This window comes from Natrix helvetica (genome assembly GCF_964273705.1).
Source record: "Natrix helvetica genome assembly, chromosome: 14".
Lineage (NCBI taxonomy): Eukaryota > Metazoa > Chordata > Lepidosauria > Squamata > Natricidae > Natrix > Natrix helvetica.
The window spans coordinates 9847892-9868793 of NC_138564.1; the positions used below are offsets into that span (position 1 = coordinate 9847892).

The 20902-nt window shown below is 42.2% G+C and overlaps 1 protein-coding gene and 1 long non-coding RNA gene across 2 annotated transcripts in view; one reads left to right on the plus strand and one right to left on the minus strand.

Moving 5' to 3' along the window:
• The window catches only part of LOC309399284, a 667582-nt gene that overhangs the window by 205835 nt on the left and 440845 nt on the right, over nt 1-20902 (minus strand). The gene's annotated exons all lie outside the window — the stretch shown is intronic.
• Nucleotides 1-20902, plus strand: part of MED13L (mediator complex subunit 13L) — a 132994-nt gene that overhangs the window by 47680 nt on the left and 64412 nt on the right. The window contains exons 3-4 of the mRNA XM_081966833.1: nt 15885-15969; nt 19081-19164. Of these exons, the coding sequence (XP_081822959.1) occupies nt 15885-15969; nt 19081-19164 (169 nt within the window). The remainder of the gene's footprint in view (nt 1-15884; nt 15970-19080; nt 19165-20902) is intronic.

Sequence of the window (20902 nt, forward strand, 5' to 3'; positions counted from 1 at the left end):
TAGCTGTAATTGTGCTTCAATCCAATTACTGGTTTGCGGAATGTACATCACTCAGAGTTACGTTGATTGGAGTGGCATATAAATCCTGTAATACGTACATAGGCACTCAAATTAATAAATGAAAAAAAAAACCCAACCTTGATTGATAGCAAAAGGAGAAATTAACCTTTTTGACTAAAAAAGCTGTGCACTCTCAGCACCAAATTGACTCCTTCCTTTGAATGTTTCTTGCCAATCCATTAAAAAAAAAAACTATGGAAGACTTATTCAGTTTAGAATAACAGAGTTGGAGGGGACCTTAGAGGTCTTCTAGTCCAACCCCCTGCTTAGGCAGGAAACCCTACACCACTTCAGACGAATGGTTATCCAATCTCTTCTTAAAAACTTCCAGTGTTGGAGCATTCACAACTTTTGGAGGCAAGTCGTTCCACTGATTGTTCTCACTGTCAGGAAATTCCTCCTTAGTTCTAGGTTGCTTCTCTCCTTGATTAGTTTCCATCCGTTGCTTCTTGTCCTGCCTTGGAGAATAGCTTGACCCTTTGGGGCAGCAGCTGAGATATTGGAAGACTGCTATCATGTCTCGACTTACATCTAGAGGATTAAAATTATTGGAAGACTTGCGCCAAAAAAAATGTATTATCCCTCTGAGCAAGTTTCAGCATGTCTAACTATGGGCAGTTCCTGGGTTAAGAACTTTCAGCTTACGGACAGCTGGACAGCTCGTACTTATTCCTCTTGTTCAAAAAAGGGCAAACATTGAATTACGAGGTATAATTCTGACGAAAAACAGCCCATTAACCCAGAAAATGAGTTAATGACTGCTGCATTTTGTTTAACTCCCACGGTTAATAAAAAAAGGTCATCAAATCGCATTGGTCACACAAGTGCCTTCAGATACGACTATCATGAGATGCAGTGGAAGCTCCAGGCTCCCTTACGACCGTACATTGAGGACTACCAGTAACATGAGCTGGTAGTTTAAAAAGCTTCTGTATTCAACTCACTGGCTTGGCAGACAAGTTTTCATTTCTTCCGAGAAGTTGTATACAACCAAACAAAATGCAATGCTCGGAAGGGAAAGACCCTTCCAAGTTTTTGTTGAAATATTTAGTCTGCAATTATTGAATTACATGCTTCAGTTCCCTTTGCTTTTCACATTCAACATATTAGTAAAATCTGCCTCATTGTATTCTCCTGTGAAGGAAGGCTTCCTGCGGCGGAAAAGACAGACACGATTGAAAAAAAATGTTGTCATATTCCAGTGGCATTTCAATTCATGCACACACCTCAGTTACCGGTAATATCAGGAACCCTGATGGCTCAGGGGTTAGATAGCAGTATTGCAGGCTGACTCTGCCCACTGCCAGAAGTTCGATCCTGACCAGCTCAAGGTTGACTCAGCCTCCCGTCCTTCCGAGGAGACCCAGATTGTTGGGGGCAAGAGCTGAATCTGTAAACCGCTTAGAGAGGGCTGGAAAGCACTGTGAAGCGGTATATAAGTTCAAGGGCTATTGCTATTGTCCCTTCCTTCCTTCCTTCCATCCATCCATCCATCCATCCATCCATCCATCCTTCCATCCAATATAAGTCTATGTGCTGCTATTGCTAGTACAGATAGTCCCTGGCTTACAACCGGAATTGAACCCAAAATTCATGTTGTTCAGTGAGACATTTGCCAAGTGAGTTATCCCCCCATTTGACGAACTTTTTTGCCCCAGTTGTTAAGCGAATCACCACAGTTGATAAGTTAGTAACACGGTTGTTAAGTGAATCTGGCTCCCCCATTGAATTTTGCTTCTCAAAAGGTTGCAAAAGGGGATCAGTCACCTGACCTTGCGACACAGCAACAGTCCTAAGTATAAACCAGTTGCCAAGTGTCTGAAATTTGATCACATGATCCTGGGGATGCCAGAAAAGTGGCGAAAAGCGGTCCTGAGTCACTTTATCCCCCAGTGCCGTTGTAACTTTGAACGGTCACTAAATGAACTGTTGTAAGTCGAGGACTACCTGCAGGCACACCAAGGGATGTGCTTGCAAGATGCGGCAAGGAAGAAAGAACAGTTTTCTATTTCTGATGAAGTGAGATGTGCCTTTAGATCTCCCAGCTGCTAAGACCTAGAGACCTGTGATAGTCCAGGGATTGTTGATTTATTTATTTGTTAAATTTATTTGCCGCCCATCCTGCCACGAGGCTGCCCTAGCTGGCTTACCACAGTAAAAAGGAAGACATGAAAAGAGCCTAAGTAAAACAAGCACGATAAAATAATCAATGAAAAAGAAAAGAATGAGAATAAATCAATGCGATAGCAAGAAGATGGATGGGTGGGGAGCAAAGGGGCAGGGGAGGTGAAGTCTGCCATCCATCCAGCAAGCCCCTCTCCAGCATGGAACTCCCCCATTAGGTCTCCAGGATTAGGGGGCTGATGAGAATTGCATAGGGATATCTGAAAGGGCATAGAAGAGACCCCCCCCCCCCATTAATTAAAATGTTAACTGAGGCCAGTTAAAAAGGCAGTTGGTTTGTTTGAGTATGATGTCTGGTTAAAAAAAAAAACCAAAACAAGGTCCATACACTAAGTTTTCCCGTTAAGGAGATTTATTACAACATCTAGTCAACTAACGTTCAGTACTAAATTAGCGCTAGATAAGAGCCAACTGAATTCAAGAGGGGTTGATCCATTTGTGAGAACGTAATGACTCTAGGCTTAAAGGGAAAGGATCCCCCCGCACATATGGGCTAGTTGTTCCCGACTCTAGGGGGCGGTGCTCATCTCCGTCTCAAAGCCGAAGAGCCAGCTCTGTCTGAATATGTCTCCATGACTAAACGCCAAAGGTGCATGGAACGCCATTACCTTCCCACCAAAGGGGGTTCCTATTTTTCTACTTGCATTTTTTACCTGCTTTCAAACGGCTAGGTTGGCAGAAGCGGGGACAAGTCACGGGGGCTCACTCGTTATGCGGCGCTAGGGATTCGAACCATCAAATTGCCGACCTTTCTGATCGACAAGCTCAGCATCTTAGCCACTGAGCCACCTGACTCTAGGCTTATGACTGGCTTAACTCCACCCTCCGGTTCTGACTGCTCTCCTGCGACATCTGAATGCCATTAAAATCAAAACACAGACGGCCCTTCGAAGGGAGCTCTTCTTTTTTTATTATTATTAAAGGTTTTGACAAATTTTACAAATATTACCCCATCCCCTTCCCACCCTCCGACCCTCCCTCCCCCCAACCTCCCAGAGCAAAATACAGGGTACAAACATTTAACAATCATACGCTAACATAAGCTAACTGATTTTGACATCCTACCTCCTCTTGTGCTTTAATTCCCCTTTTGTTAAGCTAACTTTAGGTAAATTGTAACATTCTTTGTGCCTTCACTTATAAGCTAACTGAAATTTCCTAGTCCGATATTTATTTTGAATATAGTCAATCCATCTTCTCCATTCCAATTTATATTTCTCATCCGAATGGTCCTTCAAATATGCTGTAGTTTTGGCCATCTCTGCTAGATTTACTACTTTTAGGGATCTCTTCTTTATGTAAAGATGTTCTCTTGATTGTAACGACCCCCTGTCGTTCAATCGGTTAGGTAAGTCTTGGATTTAGGGGCAGGGTTTGGCGTGCTTTTCATGTAGACCCCCCACACAACCCCCTCCCCAAAAGGATGCCAGGGATTCCTCATCGCGCATGATCAGTAAAAATGTAGGCATGCCTATCTAATGTGACCAGTTTGAGTCTAAACCACAGGAAGCCATGGCTCCGGGCAAGTACGAAAAGATGAGACGCTGGTTGACTCTCTATCTGAGGCTAATGCGTCATGACAAGGGTTTCTATGGTCATCCGGAACACAGATTTCACCTTAGGGCAACACCAGGACTGTGGGGATGGCTATGTCGATTCTGATTTCAATTAAATCCCCGTAAAGATTTAAAAAAAGAAAAAAAGAAAATAAACCCCAGATAAAATGATCGGCTTGACTCTTCCAAGCCTTTGTTTCCAGGCGTTTTAGGATATTGTCTTCGGAGCCAGAGAAACAACCCAGGATGCACAAATGGTGGGTCTCGTACAGTGGAAAAGGAGACTGGTTTTAGCAGTATTTATTCATATAGCAAATGTATAGGGTTTCCTGCCTAGGCAGGGGGTTGGACTAGAAGGCCTCCAAGGTCCCTTCCAACTCTACTATTGTATTGTATTGTATTGTATTGTATTGTATCCTCGCAAAGAGTGATTCTGGATGGTGTCTTAACCAACACAACAATATATTCATAAAAAGTCACTGAAAATTTTAAAGGCATAAGAGAGAATAAGTGTTAATAGCAAAATGGATATAATGCAATATAATATATAACACTGGGGAACACAGAGCGGGATGGAGCCCACAAAATGGCTCGTGTGATGTGTTGTCATGGGCCTGGGGGATTATTATATTATTTTATTAATTTAGGATATGATTCTCTCTTTTATTACTTTATTGTGTTTTTTTTTAATATGAGGTTTGTATATTCTTTTAAGCCGCCTTGAGTCATCATGTGTGAATAGGCAACAATATAAATTTCCCAAAATAAAATAAAAAGAATATGCAATATGGATATACGTTTTCCTATGTATAATGATTTAATATGCATAATGTACGCTGAAGATGGAATGTAATTTCGTTGTACGAGGTGCGGTGACAATAAAGTAAACCCAATAATACAAAATAATATTATAATACAATGTAATATGCTAACTACAGCAACATAGCATAAGATGACATAAGATAATAAGTATACTGCGCATTATATTATGTAACATTATATATATGCTATCTATACTATATAACATTACAAGAAAGGAAGAATTCATTTACAGCAGTTCTTGGTATGAAACGTAGGGTGGATCTTTACATTGAACGGACTCAAAATTAATATTTTAGAATCATCACTGTAGAATTTAGAGACGTCAATGGGTACACATATTTGTCTGTTACATCCAGCTTTCTCGCTTTCCAGGATAGCAATAGCAATAGCACATAGACTTATATTCCGCTTCACAGTGGTTTTACAGCCCTCTCTAAGGGGTTTACAGAGTCAGCCTCTTGCCCCCAACAATCTGGGTCCTCATTTTACCAACCTCACAAGGATGGAAGGCTGAGTCAACCTTGAGCCTGGTGAGATTTGATCTGCCAAACTGCAGGCAGCCGGCAGTCAGCAGAAGTAGCCTGCAGTACCTCACTCTGACCACTGCGCCACCGCGGCTCAGGATATACTTTTAAGTTTAGATTACGCTCGCTTCTCTTGGGCAATTTGTAGCCCACTTGGCAGGCCGGGAGGTTCTCCATATATTGCTTCTTTTTTCAACTCTTTCGCTCTTGGGAATCTGCGGGTAGCAAGATTGAAAAGATCCCTGTGGACTATAAATTCATTTTCTTTTTGAACTGGATTAAATGTTGTTCTTTTAAAGGCAACCCTGCTAGGAGAACAGGAAGTTCCCACCCTGCATTCCAGAGCCAGTAGCCCTTCATAGTTTATACAGTAAGTCCTCGACTTACAACAGTCCATTTAGTGACCGTTCAGAGCTACCACGGCACTGAAAAAAGCGACTTACAAATAAATACAAATACAATAGCAGAGTTGGAAGGGACCTGGGAGGTCTTCTAATCCAACCCCCTGCCTAGGCAGGAAACTTTTGTCTATTTGTCTGAAACGGTATAGGGTTTCCTGCCTAGGCAGGGGGTTGGACTAGAAGACCTCCAAGATCCCTTCCAACTCTGCTATTGTATTGTATTGTATTACGCGGAGGATTTTAGAACCCGCCTCTGAAAGTTAATATAGAATGGGAATATCACTTTATGTCAACGTTATTATCGAGCTTTTAAAGATGCCACCTGTAATTTCCTTGTGTGTAGAATCTGAAAATTGTCGAAGGAAGGACTTTTTCTTGTCTGCGACCTGACCATGTGCGGTTTGTTCAAAAAAGCATTTTTTTGGACGGGGGGGGGATGGGGGGTAGGGGGATGCAATTGCTAGAGTTCACAGAATGTTCTTGCCAATTGCGTAGGACCGAAGATATCAGACAGAGAATTTGTGGGGAATAATAACACCAGGACATCTGTGTTTTTGTATGATCATTTCAGAGCTGGCTGGTCTCCAATTTCTGCCATCCTTATTGTCGATAGGATCCGATGTGTTCTTTTGTGACCGAATGCGTTTGCAGGAGAAGGAAAGGGAAAGTCTGCGGGGCCGCAAGGAGAGAAGTGGTAGCGATTAGCAAGCATTTTCTTAAAAAGCCTTTCGAACAAGCTTGTAGGAAAAAGACTATTCTCCCTGCTGCCTTGAAGTCTCGTGGCTCAAACTTTACTTGGGATAGATGGTTGGCTTAAGTTCTTGAGACGTCTTATTTTGTCTGTCTGTCCATGTCTCTATGTCTGCCTGCCTGCCTGTCTGTCAGCCAGCCAGCCAGTCAGTCTCTGTCTGTCTGTCGGTCTGTCTCTATCTCTGTCTCCCTTCCTCCCTCCCTCCCTCCCTCCCTCCCTCCCTCCCTTCTTTCCTTCCTTCCTTCCTCCTTCCCTCCCTTCTTTCCTTCCTTCCTTCCTTCTTCCTCCCCCCCTCCCTCCCTCCCTCCTTCCTTCCCTCCCTCCCTCCTTCCTTTCTGTCTCTCTATCATCTCTCTGTCTCAGCATCATCTCTTTTATCTATATATTATCTATCTACCATCTAGCTATTATCTAGCTATAATTTATCATCTATTATCTATTATCATCTATTATCTATTAGTCTGTCTGTTTATCCACCCACCCACCCATCTATCCACCCATCCTCTCTCCCTGTCTCTATTATCTATCATCTACCCATCCTCTCTGTGTATCTGTCTTATCTCTTTATTTATTCTCCTCTTTCTCTCTCCTCCCCCTCCCCAATTCCTCCCCTTGGACAGTTCAAGGCATGGGATACCTGGAGACAGATCTTTTTCAACTGCATATTTCCTAATTCTGGAGCACGCGATCCCCTAAAATCTGTACAGTCCCCTCACTCCTGTCTCTTGAGTTCTGCGAGAAAGCCCGGGAAGAGCTACAATGTGGATTGTTTTTAATTTCAGTGGCTTTTTATCCCCCTTTCACCATTATCATATTTCTACGATAATTCACATTGCAATTTTACAAGTTTTTATTTAAATGTTGGCTACTCTGAAGTAGGGCGGGATATAAATGCTAAATATGGATTTTGTTTTACGTAGAGGTTGTTTTTTTTGTCCCCAGTTGGAGATTTTGGGGGGAAATTAGATGTATTTAGGATCTAAGCGCTTATTGTCCTGCTCTACAAAGGGAAAACAAATGGCACCTTGTTCATCTTTGTATATTTATAAGTTATTTCAGCCGTGCTCTGCAAACGCATATGTGTCTTGAGTTTGTGATTCAGGTCTGGTTGCCATGGAAAATGGGGGAATTATGCCTTAGCTGCCTGTAGTGTTTCCTTCTTCGGTTTATTGTTCACTCTTGCAGCGTGTGTGTGTGTGTGTGTGTGTGTGTGCGTGCATTGGCATTTGCAACTAGCCCTATTTGCCTTCGTCGCTCTGTTTTCATTTCTTATTTTGTAAATCTTCACGTGTTGTAAAATATGAATTCAGACAAGCCACCGGGAAGGCAGGATGGAAGTTGGAATATAAAAAAGGTCGTAGTGTAGCACTGGTCATAGGTTTTGCATGCAGAAAATTATATGTTGGCACCGGGATATTTCCATGTAAACTTTGAAATCCATTAGGAATGCCATTAGTAGCCATTTGGGTATAAGTATTCTTATACTAGACAAGGGGATGCGGTGGGTCAGTGGCTAAGACGCTGAGCTTGTCGATCAGAAGGGTTGACAGTTTGTCGGTTCGAATCTCTAGCTCTGCGTCATGGAGTGAGCTCCCGTGACTTGTCCCAGCTTCTGCCAACCTAGCAGTTCGAAAGCATGTAAAAATGCAAGTAGAAAAATAGGAACCACCTTTGGTGGGAAGGGAACAGCGTTCCATGCTGCTTCGGGAGTTGAGTCATGCCGGCCACATGACCACGGAGACGTCTTCGGGCAGCGCTGGCTCTTCGGAGATGATGAAACAGAGATGAGCACCGCCCCCTAGAGTCGGGAACGACTAGCACATACGTGTGAGGGGAACCTTTACCTTTATTAGTGTCACTCTTGTCCCGCAGCCAGTTGTCTCGTGGTGAGTTGACTCACAAATACATTCCACCACACTCTGGGTGGGTTGTTAGTGGAAAAGTGCTAGGCCCATGAATTTCAGATGTCCCCCCCCCCCCCCCAATATTCTCATGCCTCCAGAAGTTGTGAATACTCCAACACTGGAAGTTTTAAAGAAGATATTAGATAATCATTTGTCTGAAGTGGTGTAGGGTTTCCTGCCTAAGCAGGGGGTTGGACTAGAAGACCTCCAAGGTCCCGTCCAACTCTGTTATTCTATGCTATGCTATGCTATACTGAATTCTGAAGGGTTAAAATGTACAGGAGGTATAAATAGACCAACAGAGAGTTCTCTTCTTTTAACTGCGAAGGCTTTATTACGTTTGAGCAATAAAAATAGATCACTTTCCAACTAAAGAGGAAAAGGAAACCTTACAGTACAGAACAAGGGACTGGTTCCCACCCCCACCCCCATCCCTCCACCCCTTTGAACCTCTCTGTATCCTCAGGCTGTGTAATCTTATACATCGAGATGAACAATGGATCTGCTAAATTGCTTGTCCAGATTACAAACGTTACTAACTGTTCGTCTATAGCTTGGATGGCCAATTTTTGCTGGACTTGACCTTCCGGTTTTGAAATTCCAATTTTATGCATTGTAAGAGAATCTCTGTAATACCCATTTTGGGGGATTCTTATGTGTCAATCTTCGCGTGACAGCGGCGGCGGTGGGTGGTGGTGGTGGGAAACAACGACTTGTTTTTAACAAATCCTAAAGCTCAGCTTGCTAAGCTCCCTCTGCTGGCTGCGTGCTCCACTTAGCAACCAATATATAATACTTTTTGACCTCGCTGGTTCAGCATTTTTCTTTTCAGTGCGCAGGTGCGCCTAAACCAGGGAATTTTAGCCTCTCCGTTTTACACCGTTCGGATCGATCCTCACTTGCAAGAGTCAAGGGCCTCAAAACTATCCAAACTCAAATAGAACAACAAACGGAATTAACCTTCCTTCCTATCGAAGAACCAAAGACATTTATAAGGTATAAAAACGCCTTTTATCCGGCTGCTTTTATATTTAGAGGTGAGCAGGCCCTTTGGTTTCACAATTGCTTGGCTAAATGACGAGGGATTAAGAGCGCCAGCCATCCCTTGGGTACGATGTCAATAAAGTAAAAAATTATGACTGGAAATTTTCCTCGAGGACAGGTTGGATCAAACCGTTTACTCTGAAGCTTCCATTTGTCATTTGGCAGGTTTTCTTTCTTTCTTTTCTTTTCTTTTCTTTCTTTCTTTCTTTCTTTCTTTCTTTCCTTCTTTCCTTCCTTCCTTCCTTCCTTCCTTCCTTCCTTCCTTCCTTTCTTTCTTTCTTTTTTTCATAGCTTTTGAACAGTCATAACTGTCGGAGTTCCACTCCACAGAATTTGGCACATCCAGACTGCATTTTCGAGCAGCACGTTCCAGATCCTTTGCCTCAATCCCGAAGTGGCCTCAGAGTCTTGTTCCCCTCAAAAAAACCTTGTGCTTAATTTTCATTTTTTCAGACCTGATGACAGCAGAAAGCGGACGGGGGTTGCAGGCTTTCTGTTTTACCGGGAAGAGCTTTTTGAAATAAAATGAGATAATGCAAGACACCCAAGTCTGGCTAGGTGATGGGTATCCAGTCAACTTGGGCTGAGTGCTAAAAATTAATTTGGATTGATCTCGATTTGCATTCTGAGAGCGACGACCAGGAAGTCCTGGGGATGTGGGGTGTGGTGCAGTTTAATCTGGAAAGTTGAACACACATCCCGGAAGGAAGCAGCGGGAAATTTTGTCTGTGCTGTTGTGTTAAGAAGCGTCATCAGTAACAGCGCCCCACTTGAAGGAAACTTTGATCTAATAGACCAGAGAAGATGGTTTGCTTCTCCACTTCAGTGCATCCTGCCCATAATGCAGAAGGATAGGAGTTTTTGGTAATATGAATTCTTACTTTATCCGAGATCTCTTATTTTATTTATTCATGTTGTTGATAGTTGGCAGCACATAACTCCCAGATGGTCCTGGCCCCCTCTCTGCCTCTGACGCAGAGCCCTCGTCCGAGCCTTCCCCAGACTCCAGGACTGGCCCATGTTCCACCCCAACCTCCTCACTGTCCGAATCTGCTGCCAGCTCCGCAGGCCGTTGACGGGCCACAACAGTATCTAGGTTATATCTCCCCCCCCCTTCAACATTTATACTGGCCTATCGCATACATCCCCTAGACATATGGCTGTCTGATTTGGCTTGAAATGTGAAAGATCCCAGTTTAGGTGAAATTTCTCCGCCTGGTTCCTTCAAAGCAATTCTTCCTTCACGCAAGGCAGAGTTTGTGTGTTTGGTTTTTGCTCTTCTTAAAAGACAGAGATAACAGCAACGTTTAATCGTCTTTAAAGCAAAGCTTTGGTTTTTCAGCTTATTAGTCCGAAGAGAACATGTTTATTAGGTGCTTTAATGTAATTGCTTTAAAAATCTTCACACATCGACAAACCCACACACACACACAAAGATTTTTTTTTAAAAAATATCAGCTATATATTTTATATGTCTGTGTGTATGTAAACACATACAAAGGTATAAAATATATAGCTTATATATTTTTTCAAAATCTTTGTGTGTGTGTGTTTGTGTCTGTGTGTCTGTGTGAAGATATGCATGTATGTACACACCATATTTTGTATATGTACTTGTATGTACACACACATACAAAGATTTTAAAAATATGCTACATATTTTGTATGTATGTACACACACACACATATATACACACATACACACACAAATATATACACACACATATAAACACACGCATATATATACACACACATATACACAGAAATATACACACAGAAATATACACACAAACATATACACACACACATATACACACACACATACACACACACACATATACATACACACACATACACACATATATACACACATACACACACACACATACACACACAATCTCCTGCCAGACTGAAATGATTTTGGTGGCTTACAATCCCCCAGTGTTGTCATATTTCAAAGGAGCAATTATCTCGGTGATTTTGTTGTTAAACTGTCCTGGTAGAACATGGCCACAATTACTTTCTGTGCAAGTGTGAAAGTCTTGAATTAGAATAAATTTCAGATCACGCTGAGCGCCCCTGTGACTATTCGCGGGCTAGAAGAGGAATCAAAACGTTAAAAAAGAAAAGAAAAAAAAGTTAAGCGCAAAAACAAGAGTCCGCAGCTTCTGCTTCTGTCTAATAATATTCTGCCCCTCGACCCTTGAGAAGGAGGGCTGCGCCCGTCCCAGGGAAAGTGGCTGAGCCTTATTCAAAACTGCCTTTTTAAATGGCGCATTTTCAGCTTTTTTTTAATGTTTATGTAACCGTGTTTTTCCAGTATCTGGAAGTGCTGAAAACACACAAAGGAGTTGGCGATAACATAGCAATATAATCCTGAAAGCAAGTGAAAAGGCTGAATAAAAGAGACATTGTTTTGCATAGTTATATCAAGAGCATTTCGAGGGAAACCCAATATAAAGAGCCCAACGTGAAACATATCGCAAAATGAGGCGGCAGAGACATTCTATTTAAAGTGGAAACCAGGTGAAAAAAACTAATGACAGAGTTGAAAGTCCTCTACAGATGATCGTAAGCATTGTATCAGACTTATTAAAAGCCAGTTTATTGGATTTGATTTGTTGGGGGGGGGGATTTTTGTGCCTGTAGGGCATTGACGGGCTTAACACATATATGTGTTGTGTATTTGTGTGTGGCTACCCACTACAATGAAAAAAAAAGCCCAGCTCCTCTTAGCTTTCCAATATAATAAAAGTATCTTTCCTTAATCAAAGGTGATCATTGTTGTATCTTTGAGTGAGATTTTTTTTAAAAATCATGTAATGGGAATGCCTTAGTTTAGCACTCTATTAAAAAGAGTAAATAGTAGATAGCTCAGCTGTTTCCACTCTAGTCATATCTATTAAATAGTCTGTTAATATTCTCATGCTGCAGAGTATCCTTGGTCAGGAATCGAACGGCTTGTCTATCTGTCTGTCTGACTCTGTCTGTCTGTCTGTCTGCCTGCCTGCCTGCCTGCCTGCCTGCCTGCCTGCCTGCCTGCCTGCCTGCCTGTCTGACTGACTATCCATCCATCCATCCATCCATCCATCCATCCATCCACCCATCCATCCATCCATCCATCCATCCATCCATCCATCCACCGCGTTTCCCCGAAAATAAGACAGGGTCTTATTTTCTTTTGACCCCCAAAATAAGCACTTGGCCTTATTTTCAGGGAGGTCTTATGATTTTTGAGGTGCAGGAGGCAGTGAGCATGGTCACCTCATGATTGCAATATTTTCAGGGAAAGTCTTATTTTAGCGCATGCACACAAAAGCCCGAGTGGGCTTATTATCTGGAGAGGTCTTATTTTCAGGGAAACAGGGCATCTATCTATCTATCTATCTATCTATCTATCTATCTATCTATCTATCTATCTATCTATCATCCGTCATCTATTATCTATTTTCCATCCATCCATCCTTCCATCCATCTATCTATCTATATCTGTCATCTATTATCTATCATGTATTTTGTCTGTCTGTCTATCTATTTATCTGTCATCTATTATCTATCATGTATTCTTTCTTTCTTTCTTTCTTTCTTTCCTTCTTTCTTCTGTCTGTGTCTGTCTATCTATCTATCTATCTATCTGTCTATCTATCATCTACTCTCTCTCCTATCTATCTATTTATCTATCTATCATTTACTCTCATCTATCTATCTATCTCTATCTATCTATCTATCTATCTATCTATCATATACTCTCTCATCTATCTGTCTGTCTATCTATCTATCTATCTATCTATCTATCTATCTATCTATCAATCATCTACTCTCTCTCCTATCTATCTCTCTCTCTATCTATCTATCTATCTATCTATCTATCTATCTATCTATTCTCTCCTATCTATCTATCTATCTATCTATCTATCTATCTATCTATCTATCTATCTATCTATCTATGCATTTGTAATAGCCTCAAAGCAAACAGGGTAACGTACTACATAAGGATCAGATGGCAAAGATGTTTTTCCCATCATTTGAATACAGCACGCGATGACACACTTCCTTAGCTAAAAGCAGCACAAGACATGTGAGCAGCAGACAGGGCTTTGTTGCACATACCGTAGCAGCCAGTCCATTTAGAGTCGGAACGCACTTCAAACACGTAATTTGCAGGGTATCGGCAGTATTGCAACAATGATAGATCAGATAGCCTCGCCTTTGAATAGATGGTTTATGGCCTTAATGCAGTATTTCAGAATCAATGCTGTTTTGTTGGCTTTGTGTACGTCAGTTTCTAGGACACCGTGATACTTTTGCATTTGTCACTTAAATGGACAAATTCAACCGGAGATAAAATGCTGTTAGTTCCAGTCTGTGGTAATTGGATTTTTGATATATTTATTTAATGTAGACGTTTGCCAATGCATTGGATTTTCAGATTGATTTTTTTTAATGCTGAAGAAAAAGGGCATCAGAGAGAGAGAGAGAGAGAGAGAGAGAGAGAGAGAGAGAGAGAGAAACAGCTTCGTTTTTTTTTTAAATGTACGAAAAAGTCTCCTTCTGTAATTGTTTGCTTCCTTATCTCGTGTGCCACACTTTAGTCTAAAAAGCTTTTCAGCACAACAGAGGAAGAAATTGATTTCCAGTTATTTTTAATGACCAAGCAACTAATCCTGTCCCATAACATATGTTCTCCGGCCTTTCTGCAGCAAGCCAATGGAGGACAATAGTAAGTCAGTGTGCAGGACAAGAACTTTTAATTAATTCAGGTATCTGAGATGTAGAAGCCGTAGATGGGAATAACTCTGGACTTCTTTGTGAGTACTGTACTTTGTGAGTGCAGATATTTGTTTAAAGGTCAGCTGCACATTAGGCAGGATACCCAGTGACACTCCAGGATGGGGATATTAATCTTGTGCCCCTGCTATTTTTACCGTACAAATCCTACCTTTTCAAATCAGCTGTTTGCCCTACTGAAGGATGTGGAATCTCTCTGGCTTTTGTTTTTAAACAGAGTTGTTTTAAAGCTGTTGTTTATAACAGCATAACCAATTAAAATGAAAACAAATGACAATTAAAAGCAAAAGGCTGAAATTTTAAAATCAGCATTGTCCTAACTCTTACTAATACGTTTAATACATCCATTATCATGATCTCTACGTTACTTCTTTCATTGCAGTTTGGAAATTTGGACTATGAAAAACGAGCAGATGCTAGGAAAGGTGGCTTAGCTGCCATCCTTAAAAAAAAAACAATTAGAAAGCTGCTGATCTGTCAAATCAGAAGTTTTTTTGCACGGTTGATGAGTTTTTCTATGCTTGGATGGGTATGGTTTTCTGACGCTAACTGGTTGAAAGTGGAGGGCTATTTGTATTCATGTCCCCAAAGTGTTTTTTTTTTTAAAGAAGGAAACTGGGTTTTTCTTTGAAGACGTTTCGCTTCTCATCCAAGAAGCTTCTTTGGCTCTTTCCGCACCATTCGAAGATTGTTCATCTCAAAATGCATCGCTAAACATCTATGGGGGTTTCTCAGTCATCCAGGTCATTCAAAGAAAAAACCAGAAAGTCCAGTTGCCTCTTGAAAAATCACCTTTGGGACAACCATCACCTGGATGACTGGGAATCCCCATAAATACTTGCTTTCATGTTAATTCATGTGCAGAAGGTTGATTATGGTAGGATTTTGAAAGCTTTGGGTCACTCTGAAGCTGAAGAGTCAAGTCCTTCATTCCCAAAATATTTAGATTGATTGCAATCGCTCCCCATATGTCTGATGAATCCAATTTTAGGTATCTAGGATTCTGATAGAGAGTAGATCCACCGAGTACATAGCAAAGGTGAGCAGATTGTGTCATCCAGTTCGTCAGCTTCTGTTGCTCCTTTGATTGATGATGTTTTAATTTTCGTACAATTGACAGCAGCTATATGAATAATCAAAGCGCATATTAGTGAAGAGACCGAATCTTTGGAAAGGTAGATGAAATAGATACAATCGCGATGAGAAATTAAGCATGGCAGCCGTTCTGATCTCAGGATTTAAACAACAAAAGTAAACATTTCTCAACTCACTCTGTTTTAAGTTGTTTTTTTATTGCCCAACAAACTCTAGAAAGATGCTATACATGAAAGCTGGATGGGTGATGTTGGGCCGATCACCAGGAGATAGTGAGTTCTAGTTCCTCCTTAGGCTTGAAAGTGGCTGTATAACTTTGGGCCGATCACCAGAAGACAATGAGTTCTAGTTCTTCCTTAGGCGTGAAAGTGGCTGGATAACTTTGGACCAATCACCAGGAGACAGTGAGTTCTAGTTCCTCCTTAGGCTTGAAAGTGGCTGGATAACTTTGGACAATCACAAGGAGACAGTGAGTTCTCGTTCCAGCTTTAGGCTTGAAAGTGGCTGGCTGACGTTGGGTCAATCAACAGGCGACTGCAAATTCTAGTCCCATCTTAGGTATGAAAGCCAACTGGGTGACTTTGGACCAGTCCCTCTTTTTCACATCAAGAGTTGTGGTTGCTGTGGGGAAAACAGGATGAGGAAGGAGTATTTGTTATACCAGCTTCCTCCAATTATTTATAAAAATAATCAAGGGAAGATGTAAAGAAATAAAAGAAAATGCTAACACTTCCACTGTTTTTTCTCTCTTGCAGTGATCGAAGAGGGATTTTGGGAGAACGGGCTTTCATACGAATGCAGGACGCTGCTTTTCAAGGCAATCCACAACCTGTTGGAAAGGTGAGTGTGTGCGATGACGGCTTTGTTAACGTTGCTTTGGATTTCCGATTTGAATTTAGTAATTTGACACACAGTTTGCTTCAGGGGAAGGTGCAGAATATTCCTCTTTTCAATGAGATAAGGAGAAGCAACACAGTTGTGGCCCGCCAGTGGTCAGCAGAGCTGGCAGCAGATTTGGACAGTGAGGAGGTTGAGGAGGAAGGTGATCAAAATGTGGAGGCTTGGCAACTGATTCACTCTAATGGCGGTCCCAGGGTCACGTGATCCCTCTTTTACAACCTTCTGACAAGCAAAGTCAATGGGGATTCATTTAACTGGGTTACTAACTTAATCCATGGCAGTGATTCACTTAATAACTGCAGCAACAGAGGTCATAAAATAGCACTAGGAATAGCACTTAGACTTATATACCGCTTTCCAGTGCTTTACAGCCTCTCTCTAAGCCGTTTACAGAGTCAGCCTCTTGCCCTCAATTATCTGGGTCCTCATTTTACCCACCTCGGAAGGACGGAAGGCTGAGTAAACCTTGATCCTGGTGAGATTCAAACTGACAAATTGCAGTCAGCAGAAGCAGCCTGCAGTACTGCACTTTGGCCACTGCGCCACCAAGGCTCATGGGTCAAAATGAGGCAAAATGGGGCAAAACTCTCCTAACGAATGTCTCACTTAACAAAATACATTTTGGGCTCATGGTCATAAGTCGAGGACCAGATGCACTTAGTATTATTGATAATAATAATAATAATCTCTAATAATAATCTCTTGCTCAGCTTAATAGTCACTTGCTTAGCACAACAGGGATTCTGATCCCAATTGTAATCATAAGTGGTAATTGTGATGAGCTTTTTCTCTCTCTCTCTCTGTTGCTAGATGTGACAGTACACCACTTATTTTTAGCATCTTCCAACGGCTGTTTGTGACCAGATAAAATCAAATCAGAAAGCGAACGAGGCTCCCCACCGAGCCCAGTAGTTAACCTTGGGATTCCTGATCTCAGTTTTGATCTTTTGATTAGACGGTAATCGCTCACTTGCACTGGAATTACAAAACAAATGATTGCCAGTTGTTGCTGCTGCATTTTGAGGTGCAATACAGGCCGTGCTATAAACCTCAGATAACCCTGGATTTAGAGACCGTCCGCGTAGAAACATCTGTCTGAGTGATGGTGAAAGGCTTTGCTGAACCGCTTCTGAAAATAAAAAAACAATATTTTAGCACTTGTTGGTGTTCCACGCCTCCCACTTGAGAAATCAATCAAGTCACTCTTTTATGGCTGTTGAACTTGATTAGATCTAATTGTGTTGCAGAGCTCAGATGGCGTGTATATTAATTATTATTATTTTTTCGCAGGTTCTCGAGTCTGTTGATCTTTCTCATTTATGCTAAGTGGTTCCATTTTGACTGTCTAGGCACAGGCAATTGGATAATGGGTTAACTATTAATATGCATATAATGGTGATTTTTTTTTTGCTGATTTTTTATTGACTCTAATGCTCCAGAATATAATGGTTCGTGAATGGGTCTCATTTACTGAAGGTTTATGTAATGTTGTTAAGGTATCCTTAATTAAAATTCAAACGCTTTATTTATTGCTTCACAATAAGCGTTTCAGTACCAAGCTATCAGCTTAGCTGATCAAAATATTCTTCAAGCCGGTACTATGGTTTGAAAATATTTGTCTAATCAGTTATTGTTTTTATTTTTTGAAGTCTAATCCACACACTAATCCAGTAAAAGATAACATTCTTCAATTAGCATTTGTAGCCAGATGGGTCTTTGCTTTGATGATGTGAGAATTAGCCTGTTGGTAGTTGATAGGAAGGTTGATAGAAAGTAGTTGATAGAAAGGTCGGCGGTTCGAATCCCTAGCACCGCGTCACAGAATGAGCCCCTGTGACTTGTCTCAGCTTCTTCCAACCTAGCAATTTGAAAGCATGTAAAAAAATGCAAGTGGAAAAAATAGGAACCACCTTTGGTGGGAAGGGAACAGTGTTCCCTGCGCCTTTGGCATTTAGTCATGCCGGCCACATGGCCACGGAGACGTCTTCGGACAGCGCTGGCTCTTCGGCTTTGAAACAGAGATGAGCACCGCTCTCTAGAGTCGGGAACGATTAGCACATATGTGCAAAGGGAACCTTTACCTTTACGTAGTTCAGGGGTCAGCAGCCTTTGGCTCTGGAGCCTCATGTGGCTTTTTTATCCCTCTACTGCAGCTCGCTGTCTCCAGTTGGCTCCACGATTGATAGCGCTCCATGGCAGAGGACCTAGTTATCTGCAGGATCGCATCCTACCACATACGTCCCTGCGACCTATCCGCTCACACAGGGAGGGGCTCCTCCTGGTGCCGTCTGCTAGGCAATGCCAGCGGGCGACACCTAGGAGTAGATCCTTCTCTGTGATGGGCCCAACCCTCTGGAATGACCTCCCCCCAGACATTCGAACTACCACCGACCTCCGTTCCTTCCGGCAAAAGTTAAAGACTCACCTATTTCAATCAGCTGGCCTGGCACTCTCTTAGCTTTACCTCCCAGGGATTTATTTTATTTTAGGGTTTGGGGTTTTAATTGTGATGTTTTTAGGTATTTATTTCTTAGTACAGCCTATCTCCCCCTCCAAATGTATTTTAAATGTAGCTTAAATGTATTTAATTATTATGATTGGTTTTATTGTATTGACTGTACACCGCCCCGAGTCCCTTTTTGGGAGAGGGGCGGTCTAAAAATCTAAGAAATAAATAAATAAATAAATAAAGGGCTTTCGGTTAGGACAGGTAGAGGAAAAAGGACGCCGCGCTAGGAGGAGACTCTCTGGTGGCCGAACCAGACTTCCGGTCGGCTCCAGAATTGAAGGATCGGCTTCTGGTTATGGCCTTTGTGACTCTTTGAGTATTTTAAGGTTGCCAACCCCTGACCTAGTTGACAGAGGGGGGAAAGGATAACCCATTTTTAAAATAGACACCTGGACAGACAGTAACAATGTGAGACAAACAAGAGACCAAGGCTAATATCATCAGGGCAGAAAAGCAGAGCTGGATGCGAAGAGGTGAAGGCGAATGCCGCTCAGGGGATGGCATCCTTTTCTGTTAGTGAAACCCCTTTTTCTTTCTTTCAGATGCCTGATGGACAAAAACTTTGTCAGGATCGGGAAGTGGTTTATCCGTCCATACGAAAAAAATGAGAAGCCGATTAACAAAAGGTAAGGAGCCGCGGTGTTTATTTTTTATTAAAAAACAACAACATTTAAAAATACGACTGCCGAGGCTGGTGCTCTCCTCCACTTATAGTTCATTCCCCCATGTTCATGTCATGCATCCTGAAACTTAATAACTCATTGGTCGAGATTGTAGAGAGTGACCCCAGCCTTATTGCATTCATTCCACCAACCCCCCCCCCCCTTTTCCAAATTGGCAGCCCTTGAGTTGGCTTGCAATCGAACTGCGGTTGGCAATTTTCATTTGGAGCGTTTGGCGTTTCCTGTGCAGTACCGGGTACCACTTCGGTGGGGAGGTAACAGCGCTCCTTGTGAGGTCATGCTGGCCATATGACCACTGTCTTCGGATGGCGCTGGCTCAACAGCCTTGAAAACAGAGATGAGCCAAACACCCCCTAAAAACTCTGTAGAGATTCTCAGTCATCCAGGTTAGGGTTGTCCACCCTGGTCTGGATGGTTGAGAATCTCTGCAGATTTTTGGCTATGCAATTTGGGATGGACACCCTTGGAATGGTGTGGGAGGAGGATTGGATTTCCAGAAAGAAAATAATTGCAGACTACAGAAACCATTTGCACCACTCAGGTGATCCTGAGGAGGACCCAAGTGGCCTCAATGACTCTCTCAAAGGATGCAAATGACCAGTTGTCAGCAAGGAGTATAAATCCTCCAAGTGGCCTCAATGACTTTGAAAAGGATGCAAATGACCAGCTGTCTGCAAGGAGTAGCAATCCTTCCATTCCCCACTATCCTCTCAGAGCTGAAGAAGCCTCTTGTATGAGAAGCGAAACGTCTTCAAAAGTAAAAACAAGGAAGTCCAGTTGCCTCCTGAAAAAGCACCTTTGGGGACACCCCTTAAAATCAGCAACAACTGGCAGAGTAAAATCTACAGGGACACCTTTACCTTACCTTTTAAATTTCTAACAAGGTATCCAAAAGGTAAAGGACGTGGGGGCTCAGTGGCTAAGACGCTGAGCTTGTCAATCAGAAAGGTTGGCAGTTCGAATCCCTAGCACCGCATAACGGAGTGAGCTCCCGTGACTTGCCCCAGCTTCTGCCAACCTAGCAGTTCGAAAGCAGGTAAAAAATGCAAGTAGAAAAATAGGAGCCACCTTTGGTGGGAAGGGAACAGCGTTCTGTGCGCCTTCGGCATTGAGTCATGCCGGCCACATGACCACGAAGACGTCTTCGGACAGGGCTGGCTCTTCGGCTTTGAAACAGAGATGAACACCGCCCCCTAGAGTCGGGAACGACTAGCACCTATGTGCAAGGGGAATCGTTACCTTTTATCCAAACGGTGCTTTTTCAAAAGGCAAACTGGATTTCATCAAGGTGTTTTAAAGATTGTGAGTAAGACATTTGCCTGTCTGCCTCTCCCTGAGAATATTTTGTTTTTATGACCCGATTTCTGGGCCTGTTTCTATTTCAATACCTACGCCTATTTCTGTGCCAAGGGGACTCTAGGATGCTTACAGTCAAAAGTATGGATTTTGTGTAGTCGTTCCGTTTGGAAGAAGCAGCTGCACCACTGCCCAAATTATTGTGGTAGCTTAAAAATGTGCAGCCTTGTATATTTTTGAATAGTATAAATATATTTTTCTTTTTGTATAGTACATCCTTGCACTAGCCAGTTGTGATGGGATTGTATTTATGTGAGAACTGAGTTGTGCTTTTGTACTGGCTGTCCCCAAAAGTGCTTTTTTTTCCAAAGGGAACTGGGCTTTA